General features: G+C 38.8%; 1 protein-coding gene across 1 annotated transcript; it reads right to left on the minus strand.

The window, feature by feature from the left end:
* Nucleotides 1-227: 227 nt before the first annotated feature.
* Nucleotides 228-13,062, minus strand: plekhn1 (pleckstrin homology domain containing, family N member 1). Its single transcript, XM_079478858.1, has 16 exons — nt 12,945-13,062; nt 11,219-11,309; nt 10,970-11,131; nt 9,411-9,491; nt 8,529-8,619; nt 6,980-7,113; nt 6,425-6,577; nt 4,664-4,744; nt 4,473-4,548; nt 4,164-4,303; nt 3,923-4,069; nt 2,534-2,782; nt 2,204-2,365; nt 1,562-1,783; nt 1,322-1,382; nt 228-510 (listed from the first exon to the last, which is right to left on the minus strand). The coding sequence occupies exons 1-16, from the start codon at nt 13,016-13,018 to the stop codon at nt 371-373; spliced, it is 2,064 nt and encodes a 687-aa protein (XP_079334984.1). The 5' UTR covers nt 13,019-13,062; the 3' UTR covers nt 228-370.
* Between the last annotated feature and the right edge of the window lie 1,088 nt (nt 13,063-14,150).

A 14,150-nucleotide genomic window follows, 5' to 3' on the forward strand; every position in this document is an offset into this window, starting at 1 on the left:
ACTTTATAAAAAACTGAAAAACTATTTCAACTAATGGACAACCTTCTTGTTTCATATTTACATTAATGCACATAGTACATGTTTATATTAAATGCAGACAGCAGTGATCAATATTAAATATAAGACTCAGTAAGTCTTAAACCATCACCTGAAAATGATATGAAACTGAATGAACAAAATAGCTCATATGTAAATAAACTGTGAATACGCCGTGACCTTCACTTGGGCATGCTAGACCACTGTTAAGGTGTGTGCGTGTTCTGTGTGCTTCTTGTTATTCTGATATCTGTGCAAGTCCGGACTGGCAAAAGCCCATTGTTCTCTTTTATAACCATCACTACTGTGTTGTCATAGCACCCAGGCCTTGGGCTCAAAAGTGAGCCGGTGTCCGGTGTGTTGAGGTTCCAGGCAGGGGCTGAATCATCCTATTATCCCGGTCAAACTCCCAAATGTTATCATAGTCCATTTCCTGGTCATCTGGTTCTATTGGTTGAAGGTAAGAATTGTCATCTGTGCCGAACAAGAGAAAATCATTTCGTTATTTATTTGCACTAAATAAACGATGATGAAATAAGAGTTACATTTTGTTTCCGTATGTTCAAATGTTAAATCAGAATCCACACACCAAAGTCAGTAAACTGAGACAACTTCAAGTCCTAATTTATGACATAACATATAATGCGTTGCTTGTGCCTTTGAGGGTCTTTGATGTCCTGCAAGATCTCCCACTTGTGAGCTTTAAATCACTCCCAGCGGTAATTCTTTCCTTTCACTCGTCTTTCCTCTCATGTGCCACCTGGAGTGCTGTCATTTAAAATACTCTCGGTCTGAGCTATATCACACACACATTCACACCAACAAACACACATGTCCCTTCATCTGCACTCTTGTTTCTATTGCCACGTCCCATCTAATATCTATGCCTTGCCCTTCACACCCTACCAAACGTGTGTGTGAGCTGGAAAGGGTAATTGTAAAACCATCCTATTACTATTAGCTCCGTCTGCTGAGTGTGGGAATTTGTCACAGTGGATTTTATGGTTATGTGTTTGTAATACAGTGCATCGTGTGGCTTAATTCGACAAGACAATTGTTCACAAAGAACACGCTATAATTTTAAAATTATTTTATTTGATTTAGTCTATTAAACATAATTCTAATCGAGATCATTATCTCAAGCTCCAAACACGAATTGTAGTCGCTAAACTAGTCACACAACTTGTTAACTTATCTAGCATATCGAGTTGGTGAAACGTGTACATTAGTGTGCCATTGTGCTACCGTAACCCTCTCCCAACTTCCACATGCCAAATATTCTCACCTGGTGAGTAACTGTAAGATATCTGCTGCGTCTCCATGATAGTATGTCCTGAGAAACCTCTCTGTGAAAGCCAACAGAACACAGATTTAGTTTCGTATGCCATTTAGAAGATGGGCATGTACATTTTTAGTGTTGTAGGACAGTTCAAAGGTGTCTGGCATTTGTTTTAGGCTCATTAGATTAGATTCAAATTTATTGTCATTACACATATACAAGTACAGTGTAACGAAATGTAGTTACCTGGGAGATGTTGTTGTGTTCTGGCTTGCGGTATGGAGCAGGCAGCATCTTCAATCTGGAAACAGCCTGGGCACGTAGTTCATCGGACCACTGGCTGCTGGCCACCTCGGGCTCCGGAGCCGGGCTGTATTTGTTTTTTCTTCCAGGGGGAGGAGTGCACAGCCGGAAGGTGGAAGGAAGGAGAGCGGAGTACGACTGCTCCATGAAGCTTTGGGAAGAGTGCTGTTTAACAGGAAAATTTGCATTATCAGTACCAGCTTTATAACAGGATAGCACAGTGAGTGAATTTATCCCGATGTATTCATCTGCCCCTAGGATCTAGTCTTAAACCTGTTATGTGATGAGGGGTTTTAAAATCCCAACAAGTGCAAACTCACTTTCCATGCAATAACATCCGTTCTCAAATGTTTCCAGACTACAGCTGTCTACATGTGCATGATACGAAGGATCACACTTTGTCTTATTCTCTCTGCGACCGTTTTCATTATGCATCTCGATCACTCAATTAGTAATCCGGTCTCAGTGGACTTTCCACTGTTTCCATTTAGCTCATCAAATCAGCACCCTGGTTTTCTGCACGTTTGGTCACCAAAGTCACTGATGTAAATTGAGAGAGCGGATCTGATATCCTGACCCACTTACCGATGCCTGTGCAGGATTCTCTTGTAGAGGATACATTGTAGGGGTACTGGGGTCATCATAAAGGGGTGAGAGGGGTTTGCGGTGGCCGACCAAGTCGGAGTGCCGGTGAGGAACTATGAGCTGGTGCTTGCTAGGTGTCTGCGATGTGCTCCAGCTGTTAGACTGAACAAGGGAAGACACGTTTAAGTTATGCATGGTTTCTGCTGAGCCGGTGAGTTAAACCATGAATAACCTGTATGCAAATCGCAAATACTTCAGGGTTGCATTTGCATTGCAAATTCACAAGTCAGAACTAAACAGTGCTTAATTTACCTAAAGATAAGGGTTTACCTTGACTAGTGGGGCTTTCTCGACACGTTGAACGGGGCCATTGCAGTGAACTGAAGTGTAGGGTGTATTGTAAACGGGTGACATGGGCGCTTCTGTGGACAGGTATGATGATCGTGAAGGGGAGGAGTAGCGGAGCGACAAGGGTCGGTGGTCTGGTGTGGGTCTGGCACGAGAGGAAAAGCTGCTGCTCCGGCTGCCCAGATGAGCAGAGTATTGAGTGTCCGAGGAGGTGGGTCTGCTTGAAATGAACTGTGAACAAACAATGAGAATTTGTTATTTTAAAATATAGAAAAAAGATTTACCTGTTTTCTAAGGGGTGTAAAGGTCTGTCTGTGTTAAATAAATAAGCAGGTGTGATAGAATGTCCAGCTACCATGAGACTGAAAATCAACACATCAAGTCTGATGTACTTTGTGTGTTTACTTAAATCCTAATTGTGTGGTTTTCAAGAATATTAATATTTGGAATCTTTAAATGAACAAACACGCCAAAAACGTAAAACGTGTACACAGCATACACTGCAAAAACACTGCATTTGTTACTAAACATTTTTGTCTGGTTTTCTAGTCCAAATATTTAGAAATTCTTAAATCAGGAAACATTAATTGACAAGGAAAGTGACCTTAAATATAAAATCTATCTTTATGAAACAAAATAATTAAGTAAGCGTTTGTTTAAACCAAGCCAAAAAATCTGTAAATGGGATAAGAAAAATACACGTTTAGCCTTTTTCCTAAGTAACAAATTGCAGGTTAATTTTTCTTACCCGACTGGTGGATTTTTTTTTTGCTTGTTTAAAATATGATTTTTTTTTTTATTAAATTTTTGCTGTGTAGAAACTTCAGGGTTTGTACAAATGTTTTTCCATTGACTAATATTTTTGCTTGTTTTAAGAATAAACTTTTTTTTAGAATCTTATCGTAGTTTCCAAGTACTATAAATGTATCTTGATTTAAGAATTAGTACACAAGTACTAAAAAGTTAATTTTCTTCGGTGTATTACTGAGCAATACAATGAATGAGACATTTTATGGCTGTTTAGTTATATTGCACGCAAGTCTTTATCATGGTGACCAGAGGGAAATGAAGTTAATTATTAACAGTCCAACTGCAACACTGCTGATCTTGTTCACAACCACATGTGCGGCACCACCAAAATAAACACGTGAGTCATTCGGATGAATAATGTGGTGACTTTACATATTTTAAACCTGCGGATGACAACCACTTGACCAGATATAACACCAAATGTCTACACAATATTAAATCAAAGATGTAGCACTAAAACACTCAACAATTGATGTCCTTGTAAAAGCATGTTGCAGCTGGACAAATATCATGTTCCCAGTTTGACACGAATGGGTTTGGACTGTTAGGACAGACACTTACACAAAGAGGTTCGGTGTAACCAGGGGAAATAGAGCTGTTATCACCAGCGGGCAGCTGGAGCTCACGGGATCTGCGCTTGTCTTGAGGCTGTCGCTGCAGCTCAGTGGCTTCTCTGCTGCTGCCGCTCCACCTGTCATACTCAGGAGCCTGAGAATAACAGAGGTGAGAGTGAATATCTCACAGCATTAACAGTGACCTCGAGCATTCTACACCATAACACTTTCAGGACGGTTTTGCTCACCTGTGTCGGCGTGTAAATGATGTCATAGACGGGGGGAGGAGGGCTCAGGATGGGGACGTCAGCGTTTTTGAAATACCGAATCCAGTCATGGAACTCGCTCTTGTCAAGACAGGACACTACGATGGGATTGATGAGCTTCCCTGGCAACAAAACATCAATAGAGTCAGAGAAGTGCATGTGTGCTTAGACAGGAAACGATGGTATAAACAATCAGAATGAGTTTATGATCATTTTTATAGCGCACGTATCAGATCTTTGTCAAGAACAGCATCCTGTGATATTAATGGATTCGAGGGATTCTTAACACACCTTCCATCATGAACGTGTTGGGTTTGATGTCCTGGCAGGGAGTTGTAACCGTGATCATGTTGAGTGGAAGTTTTCCCTGCAAAGACACACAAGATGGTTTCCAAGGTTAGCTTTGCAGAAAGATACAGCTGTATATCAGCTTGTGCTTTTCAAAGAAAAACGTGTAGGTTAGACTTATGTTTTGGAATTACCTTGTAGAAGAGGCCATCACTTTCTTCAGACAGAATGATGAGATAGTGAGGGTACATAACCAGGAGTCGGTCATACTGCTCCTGTGGGCAGAAGACAATATTTAGATATAACTTCTGATTTAGATATAAATTGGTTAAATGCTAAAAATATAAAATTGGTTTGTTAGATGTAATAGATACAGTACATAAAAAATGTGAATGACAGTCTATGAAAAATAGGTGATTCAATTCCAAGTGATTAGAAGGATTATCTCCTTGCACAGCTTTGTTTGATGCACACATTTCCCATAATTCTCACTCTGATTGTGCGTCTTAGTTCTTCTCAGGGTGTGTTCAAAGTCAGCTGTCGGGTGAGTCAAGTCAGTCCTTGAGGAAAGCAACTGGTTTACACACCCTCCTCACTTGCTTATACTCTTCACTCTCACAGTCCTTTTAAGAAGGACTATCATTTGCTCACCCTCCCTCTCTGGGAAAAGGTTCGGATATTTGATCACATTGCACTGCCGTAGTATAAACTGGCGTGCTTTGGTTTGTATGCTGTCAGTTCAAGGAGACCTGCTGAAACCAGGCATACTTTGACTAATGAGGGCTTGTGAAAGTGGCCGTACCAACACAGAGTTGTGTGACCCTGACTGTAAACCGAGCTTTGCTACCCCTCTCAAAAAAGTGTAGAAGTGAGGTTAGACCCTCCCTCATGTTAAGAGCAAACACTTTCAATCCATAGATCTCTCAGAGAGTAAACGGCAGGTGTTGTGCAATGCTACAGTGTGTACAGTGAGGTCACAGTAAGGACAGAAAGGGACCTGACACTTAACTGTAATGTAATATCCATCTTTCCATGTAAACAGCCGCAGAACAAATTTAGAGAGCACTCCAAAATTATTTGCCGTTTTTTTGTTGACTATTTATAGTGTTTAGCTAAAATTATCATTTGTGTTTCATTCTGTGATCTATTGGCTGCATTTAGGCCACATTCAAAATAAAAATATATTTTTATTATTTGCATTAATTTGGAGAAATTTAACAATATCAAAAAAGTTAATAAATAGTGCACAGAAAACAAGTTAATATTAATGCTTGAACAACACAATAATTATTTTTACATGTAGATCAGTTTGAAAATGAATATATGATGGAATATGATAATTTTGGCCCAATTTTCAAGTGTCTTTGCATTCATTAAATTATTTTCACACATTGTGTCTAGACGGTTTCAGCAGCAAAAACAAATGTTATGTGGTCTAAATTTAAGTTCCGGTAGACCTCCACGAAATATCTAGAATTGTTGTGTAGTTTTAATGTAATCGGATACAATAATATACAATAAAACTGAAATAAATATGAAATATAAGATGAAGGGTTTTATTTCTAGCTAGACCGATAATCAAACACAGACCGGAAGTTAACTTCGGGCCCTGCGCATGCGTCAAATGATACTCTATTTTACTGTAATTATTTGCTGTAATAATTCATTTAGAGTGATAAAACTTGGACCCTAATTATTAAAATTGCAGTAAAATACCTATATGTATATTCGTGACATATAAATGAAGTATTGTACTGCATAATGTATGTTACTGTAATTTAGCTATAGTTATTTGCTGTAATAGTTTGCTGTAAGTTTTTTTTACTTCTCACAGTGAACAACTGACTCTTATTTTAACACACAGTACATGCTTTCATCTACAAAACAATACAGACACATTTTCTCTGTCAGAAGTACATTTTCAGACTGTTGAGAACATTCTAGGTAGGTCATACCTGACAGGGCATGTGCTGCAATCTGACTTTTGTGACGTATATGATGGGCCCCAGACTCTCTCGCTGCGAGCCTTCCCATTCATAGATGGGCTCTCTACTGATGGAGTTCCTCAACTCCTCCTTTCCTACTGCGGTCTCCTCTGTGCACTGCACCTTTACAGAAAAAAACACTTCATTTAAGATCAAAAGACAGATTTGCTTAATCAACATGCGCCCTGTCACGATACGGGAGCAATAAAGGAGTGGACCAGAGATTTCAGAGAAATTACATGTCTCGGCTAATTACTGGATGTAGATGTTTGGCTCTGACATCACTTGCTGCAATAGTGCGATGTGTCAGAACAGGCAAGAATACATGCCTTTTAAAACCCAACTAAGATGACCATAAAAGAAACCACTCCCTTGATGAAATCCTTATTGGAGAACAATAACCAGCGTTAGTCATTCTAACCTAACCTGCCACCTCCTTTTTACCATTTTAATTTCCATCACAGTCATATGCTTTACACAGTTTGGCAGGCCGCGAATACAGGTCATGCAGATTAGATGAATTACCTTGATTCTAGTGTATCTTTCAGGTGCGATTGGATTGCCTCCATTGGCCTGGATTTGTTCTTTCAAAAGGCCGAACCAGTTGTTCAACTCCTCCTCTTTTGAGCAGTAGACGATGATAGGATTCAAGCTGACCCCTACAAAGGTCAAAGATGTGGGTTAGAGGTTAGGTCACAAGAGCACATGACCAGCGACCATCTGGATCTTGTTAACAGGTTGCAGAGTATAAGTATTTTGAGGCTAAACATTGCATAACAATAAGAGTTGGTCTGTTTCACGTCAAAATGCTATTGTGGATCTTGTGGCATTTCTAAACACCAAGAGGGTAAGATTTGTTTCAAGAGCTCTTGACATTTCAACATTTGTAGTAAACCAGCTCTCCGGAGAACAGCTATTCTGAAAGAATGCATCACATCTGAAATCTGCCTTTTATCAGGCCCGCATTCCGACTTTTATCAGCAGAGATATCAGACACTCAGACCTGCCCTGAACACTCAGTTCCGGTAAGGTGTGAGGTGTTTTGCAGTAAAGCCATGTGCATTGAGTGTTTAAGATTTGGACATTTTTCCAAAAATGTAAAGATCACCATCTAACCCTATGAGATCTGAAATAGTGCCAAATAGAAGGATTCAATCCGTAATTCGGAAAGTAGGATTTAACATCCTAAAACGCTTGGATTCTGTTTATTTTAACCACAGCCGCATTGACTCATGAGCTTTCTGGGAAAATGAAACATTGTTTTGTGGATTGCTCAGCATGACAAACCAATAAAGTAAATATGTTCCTATGTGGTCATTTCTCATAAAGATTTTAAAAGCAATTTTTACTATTTAGACTTAGACTTAGAGTTAAGGCTTCACTGCTCTGGAATGTGTGTTTAGTTTAACCGTGACCTAAATGAAGAGGGAAAGGACCTTCGCTGATCTGCTGCTAAGTGAGTTCAAGCGCACCTGTCGTATAACAAGGGGGGGTTTAAACCTCCTTTAACCAGTGGCAAATGGACGAGGCTCTAGTTAGCCTTTAGGATTGTCCTGAGTACTTTTAAACCGCTGGAATGTCTGAACGTGAGAAGTGGTTTGGATAAGTTTACGATGCATGTGTCACCCCATGTTTGTTTACTTGCTCCTTAAGAGTCACCATATCTATCCTCAAAATAACATTCAAAGCAACAATGTTTAGATGATTCCATTTCCTGAGTGTTCAAAGGAATTAAATAGTAGTCATTGACAATATAAAATCATTTAAACTATTTGAGAAATAAAACTCAAATATAGACCACTTTGCAAACTTTGTTTGGTACTGGTCCAAAAGCACTTCCAGTTTTTATTTGTTTATTATTTCTACTTTTCAAATATATAATGACATCAAAGCGATATTTGTTTAACATTTTCAATAGGTTATAACTATTCTCTTGGTTGTATTTTGTTCATACGTTTTGGTAACGTCATCTGAAGAGGTCTATATGTGTGAAACATTATCTCTAATGCCAAATCTCAATTGGTTTATCTTGTGTTTCTTTCCTTGCATTCTCCACATTATCAAGCGCACTCACCGTTTATCTGGAATCCAAATTCTTGTGGATCACCAAAGTTGTTCCTATTCTGCACCTTGCAAATAGTGAGCTCTTTTAGTGGAAGTGTCCCCTGTATTGCAAAAAATAAATAGCCGTTAGTTACCATTTGTAGTCTGTAATTCATAATGCTTAAAGGGATACTTCACCCAAAATGTCTATCAGAATTTACTCACCCTCAGATTGTTCCACACATTTCTTTGTTCTGCTGAACACATAGGAAGATATTTGGAAGATTGTCAAATCTCACCCCCCCCCCCCCAATTAATTCCCTATTATTTTCCCTACTATGGCAGTAAATGGTGGGTGAGATCTGACATTCTTCTAAATGTCTTTGTTTTTGTTCAACAAAACAAATACATTCATACATGTTTGGAACGATCTAAGGGTGAGTAAATGATGACAAAATTTTCATTTTTGGGTGAAATATCCCTATTATAAAATCAGTTTTAGACTTTGTCCTTCTGCCACTAATAAAGATAGTCCCTTTAACATGTTCAATATTGCACAATACTCCATCAAGATTAATGAACATTGGCTGTCAAATCACTTCCCATTGACGTACAATTACAAATGCTATCGCAGATGTAATAAACCACAGGTCACCATAGAGAGAGAGATTTTGTTACAATCAAATGTGCCATTTTTAACAAAAACCAGTATATCACACCCATAAAACCCCAAAATCACGTAATTTCCGTTCCTGTCACCACATGATTTGAAAGCCTTTCAGGCTCACGCCTAAGGCAAGGACAGATGCATGGCCATATATGGATGCTCTTTAAAATTTCTACCCGAGGAATGCATTGTTTGTTGTGTTTATTGTGAATAAACTGAATAGAAGTTATGCAAAGTATCTTCTACCTGGTATGTGAGTCCAGTCGTGTTGTTGGACACAAAATGGAGGTGTGTTTGAAACAGATCCAGGTAGCAGTCATGCACATCCTGAGAGAACAGACACAAACACAGAGATCACGATGTGTTAATACTGGCAGTAAACTTTAGCCTTATTGGATTAAAAGATTTTTTTTATCTCTTGCAGGCTTTCTTTTTAAATCTGATAAAAGTATGAGCAAATGCTGAGGAGTTTAATGCAACAAAAACAAGTATTTAAGCATCTTCGCCTCAGACATAATACAGATCATATATGGATCAAAAACATATAACAGGAAGACAAAGAATAATAGTGGTTGAATTGTAATAAGGGTTCAATTCTCCTCTTTATGCACCATCTCATGTCAATATTTTCTGAGCAGTGTGTGTTTGTTCTGCAATCTCTGAGCTTAGTGTAAAGCCACTGACATTGATTTATCTTGGCCAGCTCATTTCCTTTCATTTGATCCAGGACTCGGCTTTACCGCAAGTTACAGCACACACCATTGACATAAATACTATTAGGTAACTTTTCTTGTACACTGTGTTCCCCTTTGACCCCACCCTCATATCTTTTTCTTGTTTATAGGGGTTTTTCTCTTTCTTTCCTTCACATCCATACTTATTTCTTTCCCCCGTGTGACCTCACAGTAACAAGCTGAATGAGATTCCCACGCTTCAGAGACTGTGTGTAATCTATCAGTGGTTTGATCAGAACAGTCCTGCCCCGGGAAATCTCGCCGTCTCCGAGACATTTCACAACAGCGCTCATCTCGACCTGTTCTGACTCGCTGTATTTTCACCAAACTGAGCAACAATTAATCAGTGAATAAGCGCACGTCATTCTCACAGAGAGGGTTTAATTCATGTGCTGTCTTGTATCATCCACCTGTTTGTTGTGTGTTAGCTCATCTTATCTCATATATGATGAGTAAGTGGCTGTCGCAGCTGTTTCAAACCTTTATGGCTTTCTTTCTTTTACAGAAAAAAAAGAAGATATTTTGAAGAATGTTGGTAACTGACAAATGGCGGTACCCATTCAATACTATTGTACATTGACACAAAACCAATGCAAGTCAACGGGTACCGCCATTGTTTGGGTACAAACAATTTTCAACATATCTTATTTGTGTTCTAGAGAAGAAAGAAATGAAAGGTTTGAAATGACAAGACGGTGAATAAATGATGACAGAATTTTCTTAACTTTTTTGCTGAACTGTCCCTTTAAATTATATTTTAAATATGTCATTGCATTAAATATGAAACATCAAACCAAGTGACATCTGCTAACACTTTTTCTAAGAATTATTTGAGCTGTTTTTGTTGTGGATGTGAGTTCCTTTCAAGTTGACAAAGGTGTCATTCAACGTTTGACAAGCAGAAAGTATCCTAATACCATGCGTCTTTGAAAAACATATCTATTGTTTTATCAATTTTAATCTTTTACTTTAAACGTGTTTTATTTCTTTACCACTTGATTTGGCAAATCATACATTTTTGTCCAAATACTTTGTTGTCCAAGTATTGAGTTGAAAGTTTGATGTTCTTACCTCGCAGTGCAGAAAGCGGAAACGAACTTTGGAACTGTGGACCATTCTGCCGTAGTTTTTGACATTAATGCTGCTTTTTTTCCAGCCGTTGACCGGGTCATATGGAAACGGGTGGTCCCATTTGATATTCTCGATGTTTTGAAGATCCTTGGGTGACATTTCCTGTATCAACACAGTGTTAAAAGTTAAACCCTTTTCCCAGCTTCAGCTCGCCTGCTAGCTTCTTACTGCACGTGAAACATTTCTCACCTTTCTGGGGGTGACGGTGCAAAGGATGTTGATGATGCTGTTGGACTTCTCCTGCCCTTCCTGCGGGTACTTTTTCCGAAATAGACGGCTGCTGCTCGGAAGACAGACACATTACTTAGTCGAGCAGTCTTTTTATAAGAAGTCAAAGCAAGACGTGACCCCACATCGCGGGTTATCTCGACTCGAAACGATCGGTTAATTACTCTGACCTGAGTCAATCTGAGAAGATTCGGCTACCCTGCGTCTCACACAAAAGATTACATCACCATTATACCTTCATTCTTTCCCAGTTGCCCCTCAGCTCGCACAAGGCGACATATCAGTTTTACATCTGTCTGCGCACAATTTAAAGAGCAGGAACAATAAAGCTTATGTTACAAACCACAATGCTCATCTCATGAAATGTCTTTTGTTACCCATGACCCTCATTTATAATCATTAGTGTCAGATCTATATAATGAAGATCTTCCTGCACAGCGATAAGCCAAGGAAGTCGGTGTCAGCCCTGGCTAACTCTCACGTTTTTCTTCTCTCTTTGTTGATCTGTCTCTGCTTTGAATGCAATTAGCATAACAACACTGGGTTCATTCATGCACACAATGATGGGGAGTATCAGTGATTTACTGGGGCTCGGTGATGAACATGTTTGGCATCCGGAGAATTCATTCAGGAGAAGAATGCATGTTGTAGGCAGTTTGTTTCACACAGAATATGCTCGTCAAAGTGATGAAAGTATGACGGTGACATCGAAAGCGCAAGTTTGGGATGAGAATAACTATGTGAGAATGCAGGCAATGTTGTAGTGACAAACGGGTAGTTTCCATTAAGAACTGCCACTACACGTTGGATTTATTTCCGATCAGATATGTCTACTCAGGTTTAGTGTGGCTTTTTAAAGGGCCGCTACGTTGAACCCTGATCTGATCTAATCGCTGTAAAAACACAAAGGCTTTTTCATGGGACTCTGAACGCTAACTGAACCCGGTAACTTACTTTCAGAGCATATGCAAATGCAACAGAAAATGCTGAAGTAGGCCAACTGCCTATTTTACTGACAAATACTTCAAAGAGTTCACCAAACGTGGATAGCAGCAAACTACATATCGCTGTCACATGCACATACCGGCAGTACAATAAAGCCAATTCTCTCAAAAACCAAAGAAATATGAGAGCTCTGGCTTGAAGGCTACACTGGAAATAGATGTGGACTAACTTCTTGTGAATTCGGCAGTGGAGTCGATCAGTGTGAACTGAGAACTGACACTGAGCTGATGAGATTTACAGACATCATCATTACACCACTGAATTAAAACCATCAGCTTGTGTTCATCCTATCAGTCAGTCCTGGTATAACTGTCTATGACTATAAATGGTGTGAATTCAGGTAGATTGGTACTTAATGTCAAAAAAATTTCTCAGTTTAGCCGAATTCACACTATTATGATTTTATATACACTATGTATTTGGGTAGTTGATAAATAAACATATTTAAATGTGTCCTGTATTGTGACAAAGCAAAAATTTAAATAGAAAAAACTAACAATGAAGATCCATTTGTTTTCAAAAATGTTGCTGTCAGACCATGGGACACTTACATATAGGGTATTTGTCAACTACCCGTATATAATGTGCAGTTCTCAGTCTTTATCATCTTAATATCACAAAACAAAATATTTACATTACATCCTCAACTCCTTTAGGCATCTCTATTCTAATTTTGTCTTACCTGTTTCGCCTTATGAAACTCTTGCTGGAGAACCTAAAGTTGTGCTGGGGGACACAGGACAAACTACTCCCCATGTTGATCCTGGAAAAGTATCTTCTTGAAAAAACGGTGCGAGAGTGTGTATGACTTCAAGACTTCAGTGATCCCCTCTGTAATCCAACCTCTGTGGAGTGAGCTTGCCTGTATGACAAAGCTGCAAGACTGATACCGGACCAGCAGACGCACGAGTGAATAACAGAGCGAGTGTGTCAGGGGGCGGAGACTCTGGGAGGTGTGTGCAGGGGGGTGGCAGAGCAATTAAATTCACACCTTCTGCGTGAGATCCCTTCACTAAATAAAGCCTAAATCACAAAGGGGGACGTGTAGTTTTTCACACCTAATAGTGGGCAAATGGCACTGAATTGAATGCTTGAACACATGATGAAAGAGTATTAAAGACGGAATGGAGCCTGATGGTCTCGCACTAAACATGTCTGGACATGGACTTCTGAATGGTGATGGTATGGGGGGGCTGATGTTATTTGTTAGCACCCAAAATAATTGATGCACTTAAGATGGCTGGATCCTGAAATGTATGTATTTGTACTGAAAACATTCCTGAAGAAAACAGTGACCTAAAGGAATGTGTATTTCTTAGGTTTTCAGAAGTCATTTAAGCTCAAATGGTGCGTTCGTATTTGATCTGAGTTCTAATGGGACTCAAATAGGAATCCAGAATTAGATCAGATGACCTAAAACAAAGTAAAACTAAAATAGAGACGACAGGCTTCTAATTATAGCAGATTTGATAAACAAATAAACAAGATCTAAACAGTTTTGTAAACAGACATTGAGCGTTAGTGATGAGGAACCAAGATAAGACATGCTACATTAAATAATACATATGGCATAATATGTTGCAGCATTATGTTAATTCAATTTTGCTGAAGTAATTTGCATTGTGTACTTTTGTTATTTTTTTATATTGCTATACAGTTTATTTTCCTTTCAGTTAAGTTTTGATTTATTTATAGGTATAATTGAAATGACTCAATCCTATTTTAGTTTTTTGCCTTTTTGCCTTTTTTTGACTTTTTTTATATTCAGGCCTATATTTGGTGTGATTGATCATTATGTTTTTGCAAGCTATAATCATTTTGGTACGTGACAAATAAAGACCTTAATAACATAAAATTATTAGTACGCTATTTAGCATCTTTATTAACA

Source organism: Barbatula barbatula (assembly GCF_947034865.1).
Source record: "Barbatula barbatula genome assembly, chromosome: 17".
In the NCBI taxonomy this organism is placed as follows: domain Eukaryota; kingdom Metazoa; phylum Chordata; class Actinopteri; order Cypriniformes; family Nemacheilidae; genus Barbatula; species Barbatula barbatula.

What these genes read in the sequence shown, in the direction of transcription:
- plekhn1 (XM_079478858.1), bottom strand. Translation starts at nt 13,018, where the DNA reads ATGGGGAGTAGTTTGTCCTGTGTCCCCCAGCACAACTTTAGGTTCTCC. An exon ending in GTGATGGCCTCTTCTACAAG is followed by an intron (nt 4,549 to 4,663) that starts GTAATTCCAAAA and finishes GTGTCTTTGCAG; the next exon opens with GGAAAACTTCCACTCAACAT. An exon ending in GTTACACCGAACCTCTTTGT is followed by an intron (nt 2,783 to 3,922) that starts GTAAGTGTCTGT and finishes GTTTGTTCACAG; the next exon opens with TTCATTTCAAGCAGACCCAC.